Source organism: Pseudorca crassidens, chromosome 5 (assembly GCF_039906515.1).
Source record: "Pseudorca crassidens isolate mPseCra1 chromosome 5, mPseCra1.hap1, whole genome shotgun sequence".
NCBI classification, from domain to species: Eukaryota; Metazoa; Chordata; class Mammalia; order Artiodactyla; family Delphinidae; genus Pseudorca; species Pseudorca crassidens.
Genome location: NC_090300.1, coordinates 41665625 through 41690061, shown reverse-complemented (window position 1 = coordinate 41690061; position 24437 = coordinate 41665625). Strand labels below are relative to the sequence as shown.

Sequence of the window (24437 nt, the reverse complement as noted above, 5' to 3'; positions counted from 1 at the left end):
CTTGATCTACAGTAACTACACAGAGAGCCCACCAGTCCTCTGCTTTTTAATCATTCCCCCCACCCCGTTTGGATTTCAAACCTGCCCTACTTTTCTCAACCTCAGTCCTACCTCCTCCTTCTTTAATGTCACCAGATAAACCTGCCTCCTGCTTCACAGAGAACATAAAAGAAATATCATCTCTCATTACTGCATCTTCTCTTTGCTTGAATTCTACTTTTTTTTTTAATTGGAGTGTAGTTGCTTTACAATGTTGTGTTAGTTTCTGCTGTACAGCAAAGTGAATCAGCTATATGTATACATATAACCCCTCTTCCTTGGAGTTTCTTCCGATTTAGGTCATCACAGAGCACCGAGTAGAGTTCCCTGTGCTATACAGTCTGTTCTCATTAGCTATCTATTTTATACATAATAGTGTATATATATAAATCCCAATCTTCCAATCCATCCCACCCCCCACTTTGTTTATTTCATTTACACCCACATTTCACTTACTTTTGGTTCATATTTGTCTGATTTTTATTTGCCTGTTTAAAAATTTTCCATTTATCTCCATCCTCTTCCTTAAAGAAGGTATCTAGGAACTTTTTTTTTTTTTAACCCAATCTCTGAAACTTTGTAATTTACTACACTGACACCTATGTTAGTTCTTTACTTCAGATATTTTATGCTTTTAAAAACACTTCCTTTTGTATTTTACCAGTCTTTTGCTAATTTGGTCAAGCCTCATTTACCTCACAGTCCCCCTACATATCCTGCGCAGGATGTGTGTATACGCTCACAGTGTGATCAACTGGGCTGACAGTTAGTGGGCAATTAACTGACTGTTACATTTAATCTTCTGTAAAAGTGAGAATATTTGAGTCGTTTGCAGCCTGTCTCCTTGCCTCTATTCCCAGTCCTCTCGAATTTGCTGTCTGCAGTGTGACCACAACGCCCAGAGTGAGCTTCCTAAAATGCATCTGGCCAAGCAACACCTGGAGTGAAATATTTCAGCGACTCCTCATCACAAAACAGATACATTCCAAGCTTCGTGGCATGGCTTCCAACGTTATTCATAATCTTCCCAAAGTCATCTCTCATCATTTTCTCTCCCACATAGTTCCTTCTCCAGGCCATGCTGGTTTAGACTCCCAGGCTTCTCTTCCTGAAATTTATTTATCAATTCATTTAGAAAATACTTATTGAGCCCCATAATTTTTCAGAGCCATGCCAGATGGTGGGGTCAAAATGGCAAATAATAATAACGGTGTCTTTTTCCTGGAGCTCCCAGTCCAGTGGGGAAGACAGAAAAATACCACATCCTGGTAAGAGGGGTTGTGATGAGAACTAACAGGAAGCCTCTGTCTAGACGTGGATGTCAGGAAAGTAACCATCAAACCTAGATCTGAGTGAAGGGTAAGTAGAAAATTTCTTTAAAAGGAATGCCTGTGGCTTTTTTTCCTTATCCACCTGACAGATTCCTATCCATCCTTCAAAACCCCACCGCCCCTATCAGCACCTTCCTCATTCCCCAGAAGAGGTGGTTGCTTCATCACCTGTGCCATTTCTGTGTCCTATACCTCTATCTCTCTGTCTCTCTACCTCTATTATTGTTAAACTGCTTTTTTCCTTGTTTTCTCTTTGACCTGGCTCTATCCTACCCTATTCATCCTTTCATACTCAGCTCAGATATTTCTTGCCCCAGGAATCCTTCCATGATCTCCTCTTAGGCAGCCCTCATATGTGTTCACATGCACCTCATATTTCTCTCAGAGCGCTGGTCACACTGTGATTCATTCATTCATTCATTCATTCTATAAATGAGCATATATAAGCAGCTTCTCTGATCTAGGCATGTGTTCTGAACTGATAATCAAGCAGGTAATAAGTCAGACTAATAAGCTATCACCAGCAAACATAAACGCAAGGTGTCCTCTGGGGGCACACAGCCCAAGGATCTCATTTTGCCTGGGAATCAGGTCACTGCCCCCTCCCCGCCTCCCCGCTTGTGGGCTGTGTGAGGGTGGCCATTGGTGCTCTGGTGTGTTTTTTCTCCTGTTTCCCCAGCATGCCGTCTGGCACATCTTGTGAAATCTTTGGACACACAAATGAAGGAGAGGAGTGCTGATCCCGTGTTTTCCAGGGATGATGGAATCAGCCTCAGTTTCTACCCTCTAAGAGCTCAAACTGAGACACGGGTGGCATCAGAGGCAGCCCATCCACCAGCAGGACAAGGACAGCCAACCAGCCCTCCCAGGAAGGTGCTGGAAGGAAGGGTGACTGGAATGGTGTGACAGGTAACAAAGCCAGACAGAGGGTCACTCCTAGAAATGAGTCTCAGGGCCAGTCTTGCCTTCTATCTTCAGCCAGAAGCAGTTAAGTATCACCACTGAAAGCAGGTTGGCTGAGTTGGGCTACAGTTTCTGCTCAGAAAGGGCCAAAGGAAAGGGTGGCATAGAGCAGAGTGTGGAGAAACGGGAAGGAAGGTAGAGTAAGAGACTAAGAAGAAACATGACAAGTTCCCCCAGAAAACTTGTTTCTAGTAATTGCAAGCAGAGCGAAGCCAGGACCTTCATCTCCTGTTTCCTTCTCTTCAGCCTGAAGAAATCCCCGTGGTTAGATTGTCAGCGCTAATTTAGCTACAGCTCATTACCTCATCACCCATTTTCTGTAATTGCATGTTGGGTAACCTCCTCCTCCTCTCATTTTAGTTAGTAGTCAGATATAAAGTGAGCATTGATGGTATTTTCTGCTTTGCTCTCCTGGAGGTCCTCCTTTGCATATTCCAGGTGTTAGGATGAAGCTTTTATTTGCAAATGAGCCTCAGGTCTCACTGATCCTTCAACATGATGGGGAAGTATTAAAAAGGAAAAGCTACATGTTTATCCTGCTGAGGAAAATTCTGTCCATTAGGCAAACTGAGGAAGCAGAAGGTAAACATGAGCTGACTCAGCAAACTGTGAGCATACCTCATGCTACAGAAAGGGCTGGGAGAATTTTGATTTTCAACCTTGGCTACCAAAGACACAGAAAAGGCTCAGATAAGCTAAAATAAGTGGGAGAAGGGCTTTCAGGATCCAGGGATATCTTTTCTTCTTAACTCAGAGCAGAGAAACTCAGAGCACTTTAAGCAAGAGCGCTTTAAATTTCCTCTAGGAATGTGCATTCTGTGGTTGGGGTGGATTTAAACTCTTCCCCAGCTTCAGGGGTGGTTCTTGATTGCCGGCAGTTCTTCAGTGACTGATTCACAGATGGATATATAAGGCAGTCAGAGCTGATGGGATATATGGCTTGGAGCATGTGCAGCCATCTCGTCACTCTGAGGGCAGCCTGAGAATGGACAAGCCTCCAGCTTGCAGAGCTCATAGTCTGATCCCTGGATCAAGCCATTTGGGTCCACTGTCCCTATGAGCCTAAAAATTTCTGTTTCTGCTTAAGCTGATGTTTTCGCTTTGCTTTGAACTGGGTTTTCTGTTCACTGACTCTAGAAGGCTCCTGGTTGGTTTAGTAGTGCTAAAAATAACTGGGATTTTATTCCTAACTTCATCCAGCTGAGGCCTCAAAGGCCTACATACAAATCTCCACACATTTCCCCTCAGTGTGCTAACCCACAGCAGCCTGCCCCTCAGGCATCTATACTGCCCTCCAGGAATGGCTCCCCATGGCCCTGCCTCACTTAAGCCAAGCACACCAGAGGCATGGCCCCAACCATACGAGAGGACAGCACCCCATCGGGTTCCCTCATGTTTTAGCCTCACTATTGGAGTAGCTCAATTGCATGGTTGATTGAAATTGAAACTTTCATTTTGGTTTTTATATTGCAAAGGGTACAGGAGGGAGTTCCCTGGCAGTCCAGTAGTTAAGACTCTGCCCTTCCAATGCAGGGGGCATGGGTTCGAGCCCTGGATTTAAAAAAAATAAGGGGGTATAGGAAAATAATCTTATAAATGTACTCTTCGTAAATGTAGAGTGTGTACAGGGCACAGTCTGGGTAAACAATATGAATACACTTGCATATACACAGGTATGCTTTTTCTTTGAGTACAGGAGCTATGGCAGGACCTCATGAGGTCTTGAGGTCTTCAGGGATGCACGGGAGGGAAAGTCATTCAGGGCATCCACACAGAAACGAAAGGTTTGCACTCAGCTGCCTTCTCACTTTGAAATCTCTTACAGGGACAGCTCACCTGGTCATGCACCAGGGTCGCAGATTCTGGCCCCCATTCTGCCGGTGGAGCTTGGACGGATCTTTGTCTACCCTACTCTGGAGAGTGATGCCAGGAGTTGTTTAGGCTCTGACATTTTCTAGTTCTAAAGTAGAGTAAAGGCACTTTCACCCAGCTGCCACCCTGGAGTCTTAGTGAACTTGACTGTTGCCCATATCACGGCTGATAGAGCTGGAGGGGGCCTTACACGCCTGGTCCAGCTGTTCACTTCTCAAGGAGGAGAGGTGGAGAGGGCAGTGGCTGTGGGCCCATGGAGACTGGAGGCGGGGGATGGCGGGGAACAGGCGGCTGGTGGAGGGGCAGGAGATGCGGGCTTTGTTGTCTCTACCACTGGCCTTGAACGAGACATGTCCCCTCTTCCTGCCTCTGTTTTTCTCATCTGTAAAGGCGGGGATGACTGCAAAGACTAATTCCTCTCACAGCTGTGAGACCATGTTTACAAACTGTCATCACTTCCATCACATTGCCCATATCTGGGTCTGGGGAAAACCTTTTCTCCCCCACTATCTGATGGTTTTGCAACTACTTGTTTTACTTTTGGATCACAGATTAACAAATGAGGGCTACTCATCCTTTTATAACTGCACTGAGGGAGATTAGGGTGTGTGTGTGTGTGTATATGTGTGTGTGTGTGTGTGTGTGTATGTACACTTGAGGTTGTGTAGACTCTTCTGCTTCCTCTTCTCCAGTTCTTCCCTGAATCCAACTCTGACAATGTGCGGGGCATCAGGCTGTCCGTTTGTCACCCAGCTGTGTCTCAGCTCCTGACACCCTCTATGAGGGAAACAATGGCACATGGCCGGCAGCCACTGATAATTCAGAGGGCAACCAAGTTGTCAGCAATTCTGAAGATGGATTTTATCCATCAAAGTAGAAAATGAGGAAGAAATATTCTAAAACAATTTTATAAAAATATAAATGCCTCTTCATTTTTAATGTGTATGCACCATGGCATTTATTCAAGGTAGATGTTCCAGGAAAAGTGACAAGCCTATAATTCTCTTGTTATATGTTTAATATTCATGCATGATTTAAATTCTGTGGGTATCCTGGTCTTAAGATAGTTCACTCTGTGTTAAGCAAAAAAATTGGTAAATGTTCTGAGAGAAGAAATTGCCCTTTCAAAATTGTTTCTCGTGTCTCAGAGGCATTTTATAAATACTTAATGTTGTCGTTGTTATGTTATTATAATAATAGGAGAGATGGCTAGTTTACATTGGGTTTAGCAACAAGAATGAGAGTCACGAAGGGTGTCAAAAATATCCTTCATGTTAAACATTTAACGTCATGTTTTCCCAGTGTCAAAATATTTAGTGCAGTGAGAGCATCTCTAAGGCAGAGGGGGATGAGCCAGGAGTACATTCTGCGCATATGCAACACATTAAGAAGAAGCCCACACAGTTTAATCATAAGATTCACTGCTTTTGCTCTAGAAGGTTCCCTTGGCTAGGGCAGGGCCCAAGGCAGACAGGCCCAGGTGGCAGGCGCTGAATGGAAGGGGAGGTGAGCTCAATCTGCCCGCCCCAGGAGCCTTCCCAGGACACTGGCTCCAGAGAACCCCGAGGACAACCCTGAGCTGGGCAGGTTTTCCTCATGGTGACCGCAGTTCAGGTGGAGATGCCTCAGCCAGCTCCAGGGCCCGGGCCTGGAGGCAGCAGCCAGGATAGAAACACAGCCAGCACCTGGCTCACCAGATACCAGTGCACACATGTTGCCACCTCCTTCCACCTGGTGAGGACAACGGGTTCCAACCCTACCACTGTGCCTCAGAATCATCGGGACAGTCTTTTTAGAACACCTGTGCCCTGGGAGACTCTTATTCAAAAGGTCTGGGTGGAGACTGGTTATGTGCTTTGTAAAAAGCACCACAGGTAATTCTGCTGTGCAGCCAGAGTTGGGAAGAAACACCACTTGAGAGACTCAGTGTCTCTAAGGTGTTATATATTTTACTTTATGACTTCATTCCTTCAAGGATGAAGTGTGAAAGGCCTGCCTGAATGAACACAGAACATGATGATCGTGGAGTCAGTTTGCTCTGCCTGGGAATTACCGCCTTGAGGTTTGGAAATCAGGCACCAAAGGCACAGGGCGTTCCTTCCCTTCTTCACTGCTAGATCCAGACCCAGCCCTGTCTGGCAGGAACACGTAACATGCCCTCCTGACCAGTGAACAGCCCAGGAGGACTCCTTTGGGGATGATGGTCTTCTACACGAGGATCCATATGTGCTCAGCTGAAAAATGAGCAAGTGACCACATACCCCCTGATCTGTGCTCCTCCCACCTTCCCATAACCTTGCTCACTCCCTAGAAATACCTGACTGTTTGCTTTGCCACATATACCCGTGCAATGTTTTACAAAACCAGCAAAATGCTTTTATTAGTTAGGGTTCTCCAGAGAAATAGAACCTTATAATTTCTTATAAAATTTGTTATTATATATTTATATATATTAATATATTTTATACTTATATATAATTATAATATATAATAAAATATATTTACATAGAGAGAAATTAAGTATATATATATATATATATATAGAGAGAGAGAGAGAGAGAGAGAGAGAGAGAGAGAGAGAGGGAGAGAGAGGGATTGATTTATTGTAAAGAATTGTGTCCCATGATTGTGAAGGCTGAGAAGTCCCAAGATCTGTCATCTGCAGTTCAAGACCCACGATAACCCACGTGTAGATTCAGTCCGAGTCTGAAGGCCTGAGGACCAAAAGAGCCGATGGTGTGTAAGTTCTAGTCCAAAAGCCAGCAGGACCCAGGAAGAGATAATGTTTCATTTTGAGTCCAAGGGTCAGGAAAATCTGATGTTCTAGCTCAAAGCAGTCAGGCAGGAGGAGTCCCCTCTTATTCGAGGGGGCTCAGCCTTTTTGTATTATTCAGGCCTTCAGCTGACTGAAGGAGGGCCATCACCCACATTAGGGAAGGCAATCTGCGTTACATAGTCTATGAATTCAAATGTTCATTACATCCAAAGTCATCCTCATGACACACCCAGAATAACGTTTGACCAATTTAGGCACCCTGTGGCATAGTCACAGTTGACATAAAATTAACTATCACATGCCTTTCTTCCTGCAAGCCTCTTATGTGGAGGGAAGCACATATATCCCACAGCGAGTGGCACAGGGTAAAGTCTGCCCCTTTTGAGCACCTGTAGGAGCAGCTGCCTGCTGTGGGGTGTCACCTCCAGTGGCATGAATCAGAAGCGGCCCCTGCTCCTAATGTGTGTGGGTAGATGCCCCTTCCATCTGCAGCAGTGAGAGCCCTGCTGCATACTCTGAGCCCCAATCCAGCCTAGACTCGTGTCACTGGGGATAGAGTAGAGCCCTGACGCATGTTGGGGATAACCCTCGATGCTGGGCCTCTCTCTATCCCCTCTCCTCACCTCCACTTGGCGTTCTCAGTTTCTGTGTTGATACGTTACTGGAGAAAGCCAAAGAACCAGGTTGGCTGGACCGCAACATTTCATGATGTCTGACTTTCCCTGGATCTTCACTATTACCCACTGTGCATTTTGTCATTCCTTAGAGATTGATCCACGTATCCAGTCATACATTCAGTAACTGTATTTCTGCACCTACTACTTGCTAGATACTGTGATCTGCTGACAGTACGATAGGGGTGTAGAAAAAACAGAGGTGATCTCTGGGAGCATGGAATCTGACAGACTCCAAAAGGCAGGTGTCCTAAACCTGTCCAAATACCTCAGTCCTCTGTATTTGCAGGTGACCTCAGTGACAACCATGGGTTCAGCCTTGTTAGAATTTCCTGGGTCTTTATTTCCAGCTGGAGCTCTCTCCAGCCCTCCCTGTGCCCCCTGGATATCTGAGGCTGAAGGTGGCAGGCTCTCGGGTCTCCTCTTCCCAACACTGCTCCTGCTTCTCCTCCATTCTCCTTCCTCTTACTGCTCCCTCCTGCATCTCCTTCTTCTGAGATTTCAGCCCATCCATCTACACACCCAACCCAGGAACTGGGGCACCCTCCCCTGCTCAGGTAGACCTCTCATTCTGCATCCCAAGGTCACCGAGTCCTGTTTATTTTTCCTCCTAAAAAATCACCCTCTTCCTGTACATCTTTAATATCACTATCTCATCATCTTGACTCCAGTCTCAACCCTTTCCCCCTCTAATCTAGCCTTCACATCATTGCCGGAAAACAATTCTAATACATCTTATCATGTCCTACTCCTGATCCAAGTTTTTCAATGGCTTTTCACAAGCTGGAGCAGGGTTTTAAAGCTCTTTTTTTTTTTTTTTGGAAGAAGGATGCTTATTTTCCTTCAAAATGTAATATGAAGCACTAAAAAGAAATGAGCTATCAAACCATGAAAAGACATGGAGGAAACTTAAATGCATATTACTAAGTAAAAGAAGCCAATTGCAAAGGCTAGATACTGTAGGATGTCCATACTATATGAAATTCTGGAAAATGCGAAACTATGAAAACAGTAAAAGGATAAGTGGATGCCAGGTGTTAGGGGTCAGAGAGAAATAAATAGGCAGAGCACAGAGGATTTTAAGGGCAGTGAAACTACTCTGTATGATACTATAATGGCAGATACCTGTCATTACATTTGTCCAAACCCATAGAATGTAAAACACCAAAGTTATACATATACCCAATGTAAACTATAGTCTTTGGGTGATAATGGTGTGTCAGTGCAGGACTGTAACGAATGTACTACTCTGATGTGGGTTGTTGATAGTGGGGGAAGTTGTGTGCATATGAGGTGAGGGGAAATTTCTGCACTTTCTGCTCAATTTTGCTGTGAACCTACTCCTGTTCTAAAACATGAAGTCATTTATGACATACATTAAAATTTTACATTTAAATTTACACTAAAAGTCATATTTATATTTTCATTTAGAAAAAGTGGAGCTACATTGATGGAAGCGGTGGCAATGGAAGGAGGAGGGCAGGGAGAGGTGGAGCCCTGTCCGTTCCTCATCCCCCAAGTATTCCCTGAGACCTTGGGGATGTAGGACTTGGAGGAACACCAGAAACCTAGAGGACTAGAGCTCAATGCCTTAGCAAGGCAAACAATGGCCCTCCTGATCAGGCCTAGCTTTCCTTCCAGGCTCGGTTCTTGTGGTTCCCTAATACCCTGCATTCGAAATATTCTGCACATACACTAGTGTTTCCCACAGTACCTCCTGCTCCATGGGTCTCCCTCCAGGCCATTGCTCGTGTTGCCTCCTCTGTCTTGCATCCTTCGCCCTCTTTCTCTACTTAACGACTCCCTTCAGGTCTCAACTCAAGCAGCACTTCCCCTGCGAAGCTGCTCCAGATGCCCCAAAAGCCCTTCCTCATGCTTGGTTCATCCTGTACTCTCCACCATGGCATCCGTCCAATGCACTATTTTTGTGTGCCTGACTCCTACTACGCTGTGCGCAGTTTGAGAGCAGGGCCCTTGCTTCTTTCATCTGGATATCCCTTGCAACCAGCATGATGCCTGGCTTCCTAAATGTTTGCTGAGAATGAATGAGTGAATGAATGAATGAATGAATACATAAATTCTCTCTTCCTCTCTCAGAAGATGATCCCACTTCCCACTAGACTGAGATGATGTTCAATCACTCTTTGGTGGATTTTCTCCCTTCCCATCAGTTTCTTTGACTTTGGGTCTTGATAGCAGTGGTCAGTGTATTAATAAATCAGTCCAGCCACAGCAGCCCACAGGCAGGTTTCCACTTTATTTTTTTCCCCTATTCTTTTGTTAGCAGAATTGTGTTCCTTTAGATGTATCTTCAGTTCGTCCTTGGGTTATTTCACCTTTCTGCTCCCATTTACATATGCTCTTAGTTTATCAAAAGGAAGCTTGGCAGGGCAAGAAATTCCCAGCCTGTCCTTCTCTGGTGGAGAAGAAAGTCAGAATTGTTAGCTTTAATATGACCTTTAAGGTACTTCAATAAAAGACATCTGTAGTCGTGTGATTGCTTGGGATATTTAATACTTAATTTTCAAAGCCTCAGTTGAACACGGGCTGTATCTGAACTGATATCCCAAGCCTATAACAGTAAACCCAGCTCCACCTGGACTTGAGAGCTGAGGTCTGCAGAGCCTGACAAATTATCTAAGCCTGGTGCATTATTCCTTTCTATGATTTTTTTTGGTCTCCTATGGTTTACAGAGGTAGCTCAGAAAAGTTCTCAAAGAATACTTATTCAAGCTTTGTTGCCTGTTTTGAATGAAGCCAGTCAATCCCATGAACTTCCTTGTTTCCTCCTAATTTTTCATGCAGTGTCTAATCACAAGCATTCAAGCTCTTAGAAAAAACTTGAAGCTCAAATCAGGACTTTCTGCTCCTGAATCAAGTCTGTTTCAAAGTTCACCAAAATGGCTACAGCTCACACACAGTTTTAAAAAACTGTAGTCTGCCCTCTGGGGACTCATTTACAAGTGGCACTTCATAGGCACCTGAATTTTTTATAGTCTTAGGGCTTTTGGTTGATTTTCTCAGTACTTTTGATGAAATTATTTTCCACCACAGATACTGATTCTATGAGATAATTGTGTATGATTACCGTATTTCTTAATTCATATTTTCTTAAATTGCTATATTTCTTAATTTCTTTCAATAATAAATAGTGAATAGTTATTTACCATTAAGCACTCTCAAAAAAAGCTAAGGTTAGAGTATCCCTGATAATGAATCTACAGGGTCTTTCAAATACAAGTAAGTGGTAATAAAATCAAAGCCATAAATTAAGCAAATGTCAAATTCCCTTAGTCTTATGGTGAGCAAAGACCACCCTCACCTCCCAAATCATATCATTAAGAAGAATCAGAAAAACTCAGGCATCACTAGCCTTCAATGTTTTTGCAATACTGTAAAAGGAGGCAGAAATTGTTGCCACTATCTTTTATTTATTTTTTGTTGCCACTATCTTTTATTCTTTCACTACCATCCCTTCCCTGGTCTCCACACTTCCATTCAACAGGGTTCAAGAAACCCTCCTCCCAATTCCTCCCCCCAACTAGCTTTCGATCTCACATCATCAGTCCCCTCATGTTGTAGTCACTTACCCATCCCTAGTCAATCCCTCTCATCTGAAAATTTTAGCTCTGGCTCACTGTCACTCTCTCCAATATTAGTTTTGCCATACGTTTTAGTGATTTCAATGACCCCCAAAGTAACCCTTCCCTGAACCTTTATCTTTCAGGCCCTTGACCTCTTCTGGTCTACTGATCTTGCACTCAACACAACCTCAGCCACTCTCCCCCAATGGACATGCCTTAGACTTTGTCATTACCAATAACTGAACCCCCCATGACCGTAGTTTCAAGCATCCCCCTTTCAAACCACCACTTTCTATTCTTCCAACTCACTATCTCTGCTGATCTTACTCCAACAATCCTTTGGGCCTCTGGAGGTACAATTCACTGATCCTGCCCACTTTTCACTGTCCCTCTGCCTCCTCATTTTCCTGGCTTCAGTCCTCATTTTCCTCCCTGCTCAGCTTCAACCCCAAAGTCCACCATTACAATCACCCCTCTGCATAAACTCTCAGCATCTCTGCCTCTCTTTTCTTATCTTATGCCCTTGAAAAACCCCACCTGGACCTGCATGGTTGAACAAGACTGGAGGAAAAACACACGGCCATAGAGATGGTCTCACTTCAAATTTATTAGCATGAATCTCAAGCAGATCCTTAATGCTGTCTGGCCACTTTGATCCATCCCTTTGGTCCATTCACTCTTCTGCTCTCATCATCCTCTCTCTCCTCAAACTTTCAACACCTCCCTTTCATCCTCACTAACAGCTGATGACCTTGCTTCTGATTTCACTGAGAATACAGAAGCAGTAGAAGATAATTTCTAAAGATACCGCCACTGCCACCCCATCAACCCACCTACCAGTCTCAAAGCCCATGTACTCTGCCTTCTTGCATGTTACTTTCCTCTTGTGTCCTCAAGAAATCATTCCAGGTATTTTTCTTCTCTACTTATCTTAACCATTTTTTTCCTTCTCAAAAGAATTTCTTAATCAGTATGTAAATATACTGTCATTTCTTTTGTGTGTAAAGGTACCCTCTCTGACCACACTTGCCTGTCCAGCTTCCATTCCATTTCTAGGCTTCTCTTTATAAAAATAGTCATCAAAAGAGCAGCCACCAGTGTTTCTCTTTCCATGCTCTCTTAAACCTATTCCAATCATGCGTGAGCCCCTGACTCCACCAAAACCGATCTTTTCAAAGTCATCAGTGACTTCCATGTTGCTAAACTGAACGATCAATTCTTGGCCCTCATCTTGCTTGACCTATGAGCAGCATTTGACAGGGCTGGTCTCTATCCCTCTTGAAACGCTGGATTCTTAGGACTCCCTGGTCTCCTGGTTCTCCTCCTCCATACCCACTGCTTGTTTTCAATGTTCTTTGTTGGCTCTTCCTCATTTCCCCAACTTCTTAATGGACTTCCCAGGTCACAGACCATGTGCTTTTGCTTTCTGTAATATCTATGCTCACTCCCTTAATATTCTTATTCAGTCTCATGGCTTAAACAGTATCTACATGTTGGTGACTCTCAAGTCATCCTACATCCAGCTCACATCTCTCTACTAAACTCTAGATTCATATATCCATTAGCCTATATACCTCTTTTCTTGGATGTCTAATATGTCCCAAATCAATTGGCTCTCCCTCCTTCCTAAGTCTCTCTTCCTTCATTCTTCCACATCTCACTTACTGGCAACTCCATCTTTTCTGTTTCTCAGGCAAAAAAAAAAACGCTTACAGTCATCTTTGACTCTTCTCTTTTCTCTTGCATCCCAAATAGAGTCCAACAGAAGATCTGCCAGGCTTGACCTTCAAAACATAGCTATAATCTGACCATTTCTCACTACTTCCTCAGCTACCATTCTGGTCTAGACTCTCTTAGGTTACAGAAATAGTTCTGTTGATGCTGAATTGCCTGAACACCAAGGCTGCCTTTTCCCTTGTCTGGGGGATGTCTGGAAGCTGTATGCTACCCCAAGTCTCACACTCAGATTTTACCATTTCAGATTCATTCTTATGATATTAAAATTGCCATCTCTACTTACTATTCTTTAAATATTTACAGCTCCTGGGGGGAAATGTATATATAAAACTTTTTCCCTAAAACATTTAAGGTACATTATAAAAGTACATAAAATACATTAAAATATACAAAAAAGTGAGAAAATTAGGCAAAGGGAAGATAAGGATAGAAAAAAATTCGTATGATGCTGCAGGTGAGGTCAGCATACAAATACATGCCATGAGGTTCTTCACACTTGCTAAATGGGAATAACAGAGGAGTCCCTTCCTCTAAGATGTGCTTTAATATCAGGTTTCTTTTTGCTTAATGGGCCCCCATAAGGCATCATGATCACAGTGGCTCCTTGAGTCTGAGAAGGGGAGGGCTGTGTGGGGCAGGAAAGGCTCAGAAGGAGAAATGAGGCAATGTTGGTCACGAAGTCCCTTCTCACCTGAGACTGGGTCCTGACCTACACCCCAGTCATTCCCTGGTATCCTCCCCAATCTCCCACCTCCCAGCCCACCCCCACATGATACCCTGAGTACTTACCAAGACCCAAGCAAGAAACTCTGAGTCCTGATTTTCCAAGATTCCTAGAATAAAAATAAAGCAACACATGGTCATTTCATCAGGTGAATTTTAACTGGGAGTATTAAATCTCACTTAAAATTTTTTTTAATTGAAATACAGTTGATTTACAATGTTGTGTTAGTTTCAGGTGTATAAATCTCATTTTTGATGATGTTGCTCCTGACTAGAGCCATGGTAGAGGCAGAGCCTCAGATGCAGGCCTGTGGTTTGGGGAAGAGACTCTTTCATCTCCATCTGGGCACTAGAAAGCCCAAAATGTGCATAGGCTCAGCACAACAACAAAGTGTCCCCACAAAACATAGCTTTTCAGACCTAATGATCTTCTTCATTAATTTGCTTACAAATGTATTGTCTCTCTCCTTCTAGAATGTGAGTTCCTTGAGGGCAACTTGATGGATAGGGATTATTAAAAGAACAAATACAAAATAATCCTTTAGGCTATTTAAACTAAATTTTATATATATATATATATATATATATATATATATATATATATATATATACAGTTAACATCTTTATTGGAGTATAATTGCTTTACAATGGTGTGTTAGTTTCTGCTGTACAACAAAGTGAATCAGCTATACACATACATATATCCCTATATCTCCTCCCTCTTGCGTCTTCCTCCCACCCTCCCTATTCCATCCCTCTAGGTGGTCACAAAGCACCGAGCTGATTTCCCTGTGCTATGTGGCTGCTTCCCACTAGCTGTCTATTTTACATTTGGTAGCGTATATATGTCCATGCCACTCTCTCACTTCGTCCCAGCTTACCCTTCCCCCTCCCTGTGTCCTCAAGTCCATTCTCTACATGTGCGTCTTTACTCATATCCTGCCCCTAGGTTCTTCAGAACCATTTTTTTTTTTTTTTTTAGATTCCATATATATGTGTTAGCATAGGGTATTTGTTTTTCTCTTTCTGACTTACTTCACTCTGTATGACAGACTCCAGGTCCATCCACCTCACTACAAATAACTCAATTTCATTTCTTTTTATGGCTGATATATTTAAAAAAAAAAACAAACAACACTACACAGGGACTTCCCTGGTGGTCCAGTGGTTAAGAATCCGCCTTCCAAAGCAGGGGATGTGGGTTCGATCCCTGGTCGGGAACTAAGATCCCACGTGCCATGGGGCAACTAAGCCTGTGCACCGCAACTACTGAGCTGGCGCCCTCTGGAGCCCACATGCCACAACTAGAGAGAAGCCCGCACACTTCAACAAAGATCCTGAGTGCTGCAACTAAGACCCAATGCAGCCAAAATAAATGAATGAATGAATGAATTAATTAATAAAATAAAATAAAAATAAAAAAGCTGAAAATGCAAACCTAAAAAAAAAAACTACACAAAATTCCTACAAGAAGGTCGGATAGTCCTTAAATGATTCTTCCTTTCCTCATGAACACCTTTGCTTTCCATCCTTAAAAGTTAATCCAGGGAAAGGAAATATATTTTCATTCTCTAAGTAGGGAGAGAACTAGGTGCTCTAATCTTCACTGTAAAGTGTTTGTCTGTGGAGACCCAGACCCAACCCATTTTCCTGTCATCCACCTAACTGCCATCAGAGAAGAAATCAAATTCTCAGAGAGAGGATGCCTCATAGAATGTTGTAGGGGTCCAGTGTGAGGAGATGAATCTTACACTATTGAAACATGGTAGAAAAGTGTATTCCTTATTCTCTGATCAGATGCTCTTATAAGAGCACAACTTTTCTCCTTGCTTCTACCCAAACAAAACAGCACCAACTTTCCCAATAAAATTTTCCACAGCTCGGTTCTTCCAGGTTCTCTCTTGATTCCTCCACAGTTTGCCTTCTTTAGAGCTAGTAACCAGTGCTCTTGTTTTTACATCTATTTCTTTTCCCTGCTTGCTATTATTGTCTATAAAATTCCACCTAAGCAACACATTTCATTTCCTAGCATGGTCCAAAGTGCATCACACTGCAGAGTTGAAAGACCCAGTTTTTTCTGCATTTGTTGTAACTAGCTAGGTGACCTTGGAGAAATCACTTCCTTCCTTGGAGTTCAATTTCTTCATAGTACGATGGGGTATTTATACTTATGCCATTCATTCAGCATCACTGTGGTGGGGCTGGAACATGATAATGTATGCTAATGTGTTCACAGTAAACGAATGCAAAGCGTAATTATTTTTGGTGCTTTCTGACTCTACTCACCCTCTCACAGATATAGTGCTAAATTTTCCATATGAATTGGATATGTCCACCTGGCAGGAAACTATCACATAAAGGTATGTGTGAAAAATACTTTGAACTGCTAAATAGGAGAAAAATAATTGGACCTCTCCCATGATAATAATTTGCACCAGGAATTGTTCTTTTAGTAGTTTCTCAGAAAACCACAGGATGTACAGCCAAAAGATCTTGCTTTGTGGTCTAAAAGTCTCCTTTTTTTGGGGGGGGCATGTGGGATATTATTTCCCCTACCAGGGATGGAACCCATGCCCCTTGCAGTTAAGCGCCGAGTCCTAACCACTGGACTGTCAGGGAATTCCCAAAGTCTGCTGATTTTAAAGGATAGGAATATAGAGCAAAAGCTATATAGTGGGGAGAATAAAAAAAGACCTACACCAGAACAAAAAAAGCAAAAAAATACATAAGTGAATAACAGTCTTCCAGGTAGAGGTACTTGACATTGATGAATTAGTGAAGATTTATTCACAGGTTACCATGTTCAAGGCAACGTGCAAGGACATGCAGACACAGAGAGGAACAAGGCACAGTTCTCTACCCTTAAGGAGCTCTCTATCCTCTACCTTTTCTGAGGGACACAGAAAAGCAACCACATAATCACAATACAGTGGGGTATATCCTCCCATGGAGGTCTTTGAGAGGAGCTATCTCAGGTTTGTATTTGCATAACTATGTGGGTGTCATGGGGGAAAAGATCAAGGTAAGGAGTTTCATGTAATTTTAATATCTTTCAGTGACTCTGCGCACAATAGGGCACCGTAACTTGGTGCAGAAAACTATGCAAAGGAAGATATTTTTCTAACAAACTCAAGTAGGGCTAGGTTATGACACTGGGCACTTGTTGAGCAGCATCTCAGCACCCAAGGTAGGGAGACCTGCCCTAAGTTTCCTTGCGACAGTGACTTAGGGAGATAATGATCACTCTGCTATGGGTTCGGAAGGCCACACTTGAGAAACCTGAGCGTTGTCAGCCAACACAAACTGCAGAGTAACAAGTACTCAACATGGCCCATTTTATTGCCATTGCTGTTTAAACACCCAGGCCAGATTTTCTGGAATGAAAGCCTTAGAAGATTTTGTACTGTGAGAAAAGTTCAATTAGAGACAAATATTGATACAGTGATGATAGGCCCCGCACTGAGCCTTAGTGTTTTTATTTCCTTTAACTCTTTCTCTGAATATTTTTACCTGCTGGAAGGAATGATTACCAAATAGAGCTCGTTGTTTTTATTTTTTATTTTTAATATTTATTTATTTGGCTGCGCCAGGTCTTACTTGCAGCACACGGGATCTTCATTGTGGCATGTGGGATCTAGTTCCCTGACCAGGGATCGAACCTGGGCCCCCTGCATTGGAAGCAGGGAGTGTTAGTCACTGGACTACCAGGGAATTCCTTACAGTTGGTTGTTTTTAAAGTGAGAGGTATTTTCCGTGCATAAGCCATATCTGGTCTCTAAGTCTTATTTTTTCCAGGGGTAATCCCACGTTCATGTCTGCACAATACTACGTGGAGGTAGGGTGATTGTTTAGCCCCTCTGATCCATTTAAGCTCTGCTGGATCACAGAAGCCCAAATACTTGCACATTTGATCTAATGAGCCCAAAATACGTCATCTGAAAGCTTGTTTGTGTGGCTATAACACCGAATAATGGCCAAGTTTACACATCCTGCTGGGCTGTGACAGATGTCCTGGAACCTTCTCTATCCCAATCATAAGGAATTTTCATGCACACTTCATGACCTTGTGTGACATTGTGCATTGAAACAATGTAATTGCATTTTATTTCTTAATTCCTCAGCGTTAGCACAGGTGAGGCCACAAACAGATTCTGTAAGCACATCAAATGTATAATTAGATTGAATTTCTTTCCCATTTGATTCAAAACAGTTGCATTGTACCGGTTTTCCTATTTTATCTGTGTCAGATATACCAGAAGGAAGTCTCACTGTGTTCATTTTTAGTATGCGCTCCTGTTCAACTCAAAATAAAAGCTCCTCTTTCCCAGGTGAACCTGAGCTGCTCGTCTGCTAATATTAGAAATGAATGACATCAGTATGGGGGCACGGGACACATAGCTTTGTCAGTCAAATTTTGGAAATACTAAATCTTAAATCAAAGCTTCAGGAAAGAGTTACTGCAGAAGGGATATAGCTTCTTGAGAAGCCAAGGTAACATTTCTTCTTTCTGAAGGCAGAATTGTCCTCTCAGTGTCTGAACTTGTTTTAGGAGAATGGTTAGTTCCATGGCAGATGCATTAAATATAATTTCTAGTGTCATTTTGTGGAGCATCCATCATGCACTTTTTATTTTAAGGCGATAATAGAATTGTGAGAACTAAAATCCAGTGTCACTTAGGCACAGTATCAAATGCCATTTGATGCTTACAGGTCCTTTACAAATCAAAAGATGCTTAAAGCAGAAGATTAGCAACCTAAATGTGCTGTTTTAAATTGCTTGCTTCTGAATACATATATCTTAGACATTACTCAGAGTTGTAAACTGCTTGGAAGAGAGGAATAGCTAGCTAAAATAGGTATCTTGCATTTGACCAAGAAAGATGCATATTGCATAGGACAAAAATCTCTTACTTAAAGGTTGACACAACAGAGACAACCTGAAAGCACAGGTAAGGGACTCCAGTGGCCTTGTCAAGCTGGCAGAAACAAGTTTGGTCTGACCTGGTTTCCATGTGCTCAGATCATGACATCATCTGCTGTTTTAGTCTACTTGAACAACTTTCTGATCCTCTAAATCCCACTCTGCTGCGTGCGGTGCCCTACCTGGAAGCTACTAGTCAAATCCGGGGTATGGAATGAAAGAAAAAAGAAAGAAAGAAAGAAATGTACATTTAATCTTTCTTGAAAAATCCAGAGCAGAAAGTATGTGCATTTGTCAGCCAGCTGGTTTTGATAGTTGTATGAGAACATACATTTTGACAGCCACGAAGGTGACTACAAATGGTAATAACGTTTTCTTATGAGGGCACCGTTCATCACTGTTGATAGTGAATAATGATTCATTTGGAAACCACCAGGCACATAAATGATTTAGCCATGCATTTGGATGACAGACATTGGTAAGTAGCACAATGAAACTTTCTTTCCTTTATCTAAGTAGCAGCAAAGTAGAATGGGATTATTTCAGATTTTTTGATTTAAAGGTTCAAGTCATTGTCTGTTGTAAATTCCAGCTAGGTTCTTATTCATTTTCTTTGGACATATAAAATCACCTGTTGGTCTGTGTCATTCTAGAAAAGTCTACAGAAGTATGGCAAAAAGAGACTTCCCTATAATTAATTAATCAGTTCAATAGAGATGTACTGAGTTTCAACTACATACCAAGCCTTGTATTAGGGTGTGGGGATGGGCTGAGTAGTAGATAGTTGCTGCTTTCATGGAACTTACATCATAGAACGGGGAACATGTCAAATAGTGAATTGATTATTTGACCATAGTACTAAATAAAAGAACAGTATGCCCTAAGTGAAAAATTGCCCTGTTGGGGAAGCTGACCTGGGTCTGGATGGCTAGGAAAAGCTTCCCTAGGGAAGCAGCATTTAAACTGAAATCCAAACAAGTAGGAAGTAACTTAATGAAAAGAGTAGGGATCAGCATTCCAAGCAGAGTCAACAGCACATGCAAAGGCTCAGAGGCTGGAGGAAGCATGGGTAATTGAAGAACTAAAAGAAGTACAGGTCAGGGGAAGAGTAGGGTGCAGAGTGAGCCCAGGTGAGTCTGCTGGGGGTGGTACGAAGCAGCTCAAACTGGGTCTTACCAATTATGTTACCGATTTTGGTCTTAATATGAAGGAGTAATGGAAAAGTACTGAAAACCTTAAGCAGGAGAAATGGGGTGAAGGGAGGAAAGAAGAGGAACTTGGAGGCTGCTTTGGCAATGATGATGAGAAGTGATGGTTCAGATTCAGTCCAGGTATTCTTAGTGGGCCAAATCTACAGAACTTGGTGTTTGAATAGGAGGGTGAAAGAGAAGAAGAGGCCATTCTCAGGTTTCTGAATTGGGCAGCTGGGTGAAGAAAGGTGTTTTTCACTGAAGTGGGGTTCATTAGACAAACAGAAGGGTTTTGACCACCTTTGGGCATGTGGGCAAGATATCCACGTTAGTTGCCTGGAGCTCAGAGCAGGGAGAGGGTTTTTCTGGGTATCAAGGGTAATGAGTGCCATGGGCTGGGGTCAGCTGCCAGGGGAGACAGCGTTCAGTTAGAGAGGGGGCCAAGGCTCAGCTTTGAGGGGCTCCAACATTACAGGTGGCCAAGAGGAAGCTACACTGGCAAAGGAAACTGAGAAGGAGGGGTCAAGATGTAGGAGGAAACAAAAAAGTGATGCTGCCAAAGCTAAAGGTGGAGTCGGTTTCAACAGGGTGTAAGTGGTCAGTATTGAAGGCTGCGGGAGATCCAGCATCGGGAGGACAGAGGAATGCCCTTCACGTTCAGCCCCACAGGGACTGCTGACGACTTCTGGGCAGTCATTTCAGTGGTTCTGTGAGTGGTTTCAGTGCTCCTGTTCAGTGGTTCTGTGAGTGTCAGGTCGGTCAGACTGAGGAGGGGGAGGTACACAAATAATGCTTACTAACTGTGTGTGACCTTGGACAGGTTACTTAAACTTTTTAAGTCTCTTTCCTCATTCTTAAATGGGGTATTAATAGCTCACTGCTTTTTATTTTCCAAAGAGTGAGAAAATATAAATACAGCACCAGTCCCAGGATACTTCAGTGTTCAATAACTGCTATTTACTGTCTTCCTTTCTTATTTTCTAGGAAAAGTGGTGTCTCAAACACTGAATCTGGTGAGGTTCTAGTTCAGGTACTAAACCTGTTAGGAGGTTGCCTCTGTGGTTTTCAAGACCTACTTCTGTGACTCTATGATCCTCTTACTTCGTGGATTTGTGCTTAGACATTGCAAACTTCCTGAATCTATTTCATGTGAATTGTGAGTCATTTTGCTAGAATCATTAGGATAGTGGGAAACAGGGGATAAAGATAGATAAGGGAGGTGAAGGACAAGGTGACACTTGGTTGGTAAAGGCAGTTTGGAGAAATCATGTGGGTCTGAGAAATTTAGAATGTTTCTTTCGTGACTGCCAGGAGGAGGGAAATGGAGTTGGAACACAAAGTTGTGCGGATGGGGCAGAACTTGGATGTTCTGCAGGGGTGGGGATGGGGAGAAGGGTTGAGAAATGCTCACCAAAATCTACCTATCACTTCAATAAAAGTTACTTACTGCTTTTTCTGTCTCAAGTATCCAAGGCATCAGAATATCTGGAACTCAATAATTCAGAGTCTTAAATCAGAAGAATCTAGAACCTTTATCTCAGGGCATATCACTTGGGGTTCATGAACTTGAATGAGAAAAAATACATTTTTATCTTCACCAACATCTAACTGAAATGTAGCTTCTCCTTCAAGTATGAATGTAGGCAAGAAACCACAGAAGTACCCACATTAACTGTTACTTTGCCACCAAAAGGAATTACAGGTATTTTTCTACCACATCACAGTTGCCTCAAAAAATTATTTGCACTCACCATTTACACTCATCACTTTTTGGAAACTGTGGTATTCGACGCACTCCTAGAGCTTGTTGTTTAATATATTCACAAAGAAGTGCATGGACTTCCCTGGTGGCGCAGTGGTTAAGAATCCTCCTGCCAATGCAGGAGACACGGAGCAGCCCTGGTCCGGAAAGATCCCACATGCCGCGGAGCAACTAAGCCCGTGCACCACAACTACTGAGCCTGCATTCTAGAGCCTGCGTGCCACAACTCCTGAAGCCTGCTCACCTAGAGTCCAGGCTCCACAACAAGCAAAGCCACCGCAATGAGAAGCCTGCGCACCACAACAAAGAGTAGCCTCTACTCGCCACTAGAGAAAGCCCGCGCACAGCAACAAAGACCCAACGCAGCCAAAAATAAATAAAATAAAATAAATAAATTTAAAAAATAACTAAATAACTAAAAAGTGCTTTTAAACACATAACATAAAATATACAGGAATCCGATTAAATGGAAATACAGTTCAAAATATTTAAAATCCAAATTTGTGACCTAGTAAGACACGCACTTCAAAAAAAAAAAGATTCTGAAGAACCTAGGGGCAGGACAGGAATAAAGATGCAGACGTAGAGAATTGACTTGAGGACACGGGGAGGGGGAAGGGTAAGCTGGGACAAAGTGAAAGAGTGGCATGGACATATATACACTACCAAATGTAAAATAGATAGCTAGTGGGAAGCAGCCGCATAGCACAGGGAGATCAGCTCGGTGCTTTGTGTCCACCTAGTGGGGTGGGTTAGGGAGAGTGGGAGGGAGATGCAAGAGGGAGGGGATATGGGGATATATGTGTATGTATAGCTGATTCACTTTGTTATAAAGCAGAAACTAACATACCATTGTTAAGCAATTACACTCTAATAAAGATGTTAAAAAAAAGATATGCACGTCTTTGTTTTGTTTTTTTCTTATAAATTCATTTATTTTTGGCTGCATTGGGTCTTCGTTGCTGCACATGGGCTTTCTCTACTTGTGGTGAGCGGGGGCTACTCTTCGTTGCAGTGCGCAGGCTTCTCATTGCGGTGGCTTCTCTTGTTGTGGAGCACAGGCTCTAGGCTCGTGGACTTCAGTAGTTGTGGGTTCTTAACCACTGCGCCACCAGTGAAGTCCAAAAGCACTTTTCCTAAGGAGTCTGTAGGCTTCACCAGACTGCTAGAGGGGTCCATGCATCAAGAGTCTCAAATGTAGCTAAAAGATAAATGTTGTTTAAAAAAAAAGCCTCTTGGTTCATCCATCTGCCACAAAGCAACATGAGTTTACAAGCATCTTTTGCAAACTGGGAGGGAAGGCAATCCTGAAAAGTTTTGAAAGCGAAATTAAATATGCCATACCCCAGAGCTACTATTTAAAATGTGTATAATAAAGTTGATAGTGTTGGTGTTTATTATCCCTTTGTTTAATTTTAGTAAATTACAAAACATTTTTAAGGCCCTTGCTGAATTTACTTCCAAATTCAGGCCTGCTGCTTGTATTATCTCTACATGGGTATAAATCCATGACCCTAAGGTCTTCCATTACAGGGCTCCTCAAGGGCCTCATCCTCCCCACTACAGCCGGGGAGGTCTGCCATGCTTACCTCTGAGGGCAGAGGAGACAGAAAAGGATTTGCCACCCCCGGGGCTCTGGGTTTCAGCCTCATGCACGTTATTTCTTTTGTAACAATTTACTTTAATGTGATTCATTCATTCAACCATTTCCTATTTCATTCCGTATTATATTTGTGTTTGTTTTAACATAAAATAATGTTTCCTTCCTAAATTTTCAAGCAAGTTTGTTGTCTCAGAGATGTGCCATGTTGGTCCCGTGGCTTTACTAGGTATCCCTTGGCACCCTTTGCTGTCCCAGTTTGAGAGGCTTGTCTATAAACTATTATCAGTCATTTATACCTTAGTGTGAAGAATTTTCAGAGCTTTTTCTTACATAGTTTGGAGGGATTAGAAGGAGCAATCAAGAAATAAAGCACTAAACCTTTGACAGAATTGGAAGGGGGAATAAAAGTGGAGTGGCAGGGAGGGGGAATAAAAGTGGAGTGGCAGGGGCTTCCCTGGTGGTGCAGTGGTTGAGAGTCTGTCTGCCGATGCAGGGGACGTGGGTTCGTGCCCCGGTCCGGGAAGATCCCACATGCCGCGGAGCGGCTGGCCCGTGAGCCATGGCTGCTGAGCCTGCGCGTCCGGAGCCTCTGCTCCGCAGCGGGAGAGGCCACAGCAGTGAGAGGCCCGCGTACCACAAAAAAAAAAAAAAAAAAAAAAAAGTGGAGTGGCAGGAGGATGAAGGAAGTGGGCCCCCAAATGGGAGAACACACTTTTCCACCTTCCAAATTTTGTCCAAGATCACATCTCTCCTCACAACAGAATGATCACACTTTCCTATGTGAATATCACACATGTACTTGCATTTTCAACACTAAGAAGAGAGAACCTAAAGATTTCAAAGTTTTCTTCACCCTGGGGTGATGATTTATTTTCAGAGAAGTTCCACAAGATGAGGCAAAGGTAAAGCCTTCTCTGTCATCTACTTTGTAATGAGAGCTGTGTTAGTTTCCACTGTAATGAGCTGTGTCATTTTCAAAGGCAAAGTAAAACAAACAAAAAAGCATCTGACAGAGCTCATGCGCCGCATCTTCCCAATGCCGTTTACTGTGCATGAATTTCTTGCTTTCTCTTTAGAAAGTAAAGTCAGCCATGTGATGGAGACTGAGGCATGATCCCGACTGAGGGGCAGGGTGATATTTAAATATGCACTTAATCAAAAGTATAAGGTGGGCTTCCCTGGTGGCGCAGTGGTTGAGAGTCCGCCTGCCGATGCAGGGGACACGGGTTCGTGCCCCGGTCCGGGAGGATCCCACGTGCCGC

General features: G+C 43.0%; 1 protein-coding gene across 3 annotated transcripts in view; it reads right to left on the bottom strand.

Moving 5' to 3' along the window:
* KCNAB1 (potassium voltage-gated channel subfamily A regulatory beta subunit 1) overlaps positions 1 to 24437 on the bottom strand; it is a 399544-nt gene that overhangs the window by 102202 nt on the left and 272905 nt on the right. For all 3 annotated transcript variants that reach the window (XM_067737834.1, XM_067737835.1, XM_067737836.1), the window contains exon 2: positions 13766 to 13809. In XM_067737834.1, the coding sequence (XP_067593935.1) occupies positions 13766 to 13809 (44 nt within the window). The remainder of the gene's footprint in view (positions 1 to 13765; positions 13810 to 24437) is intronic.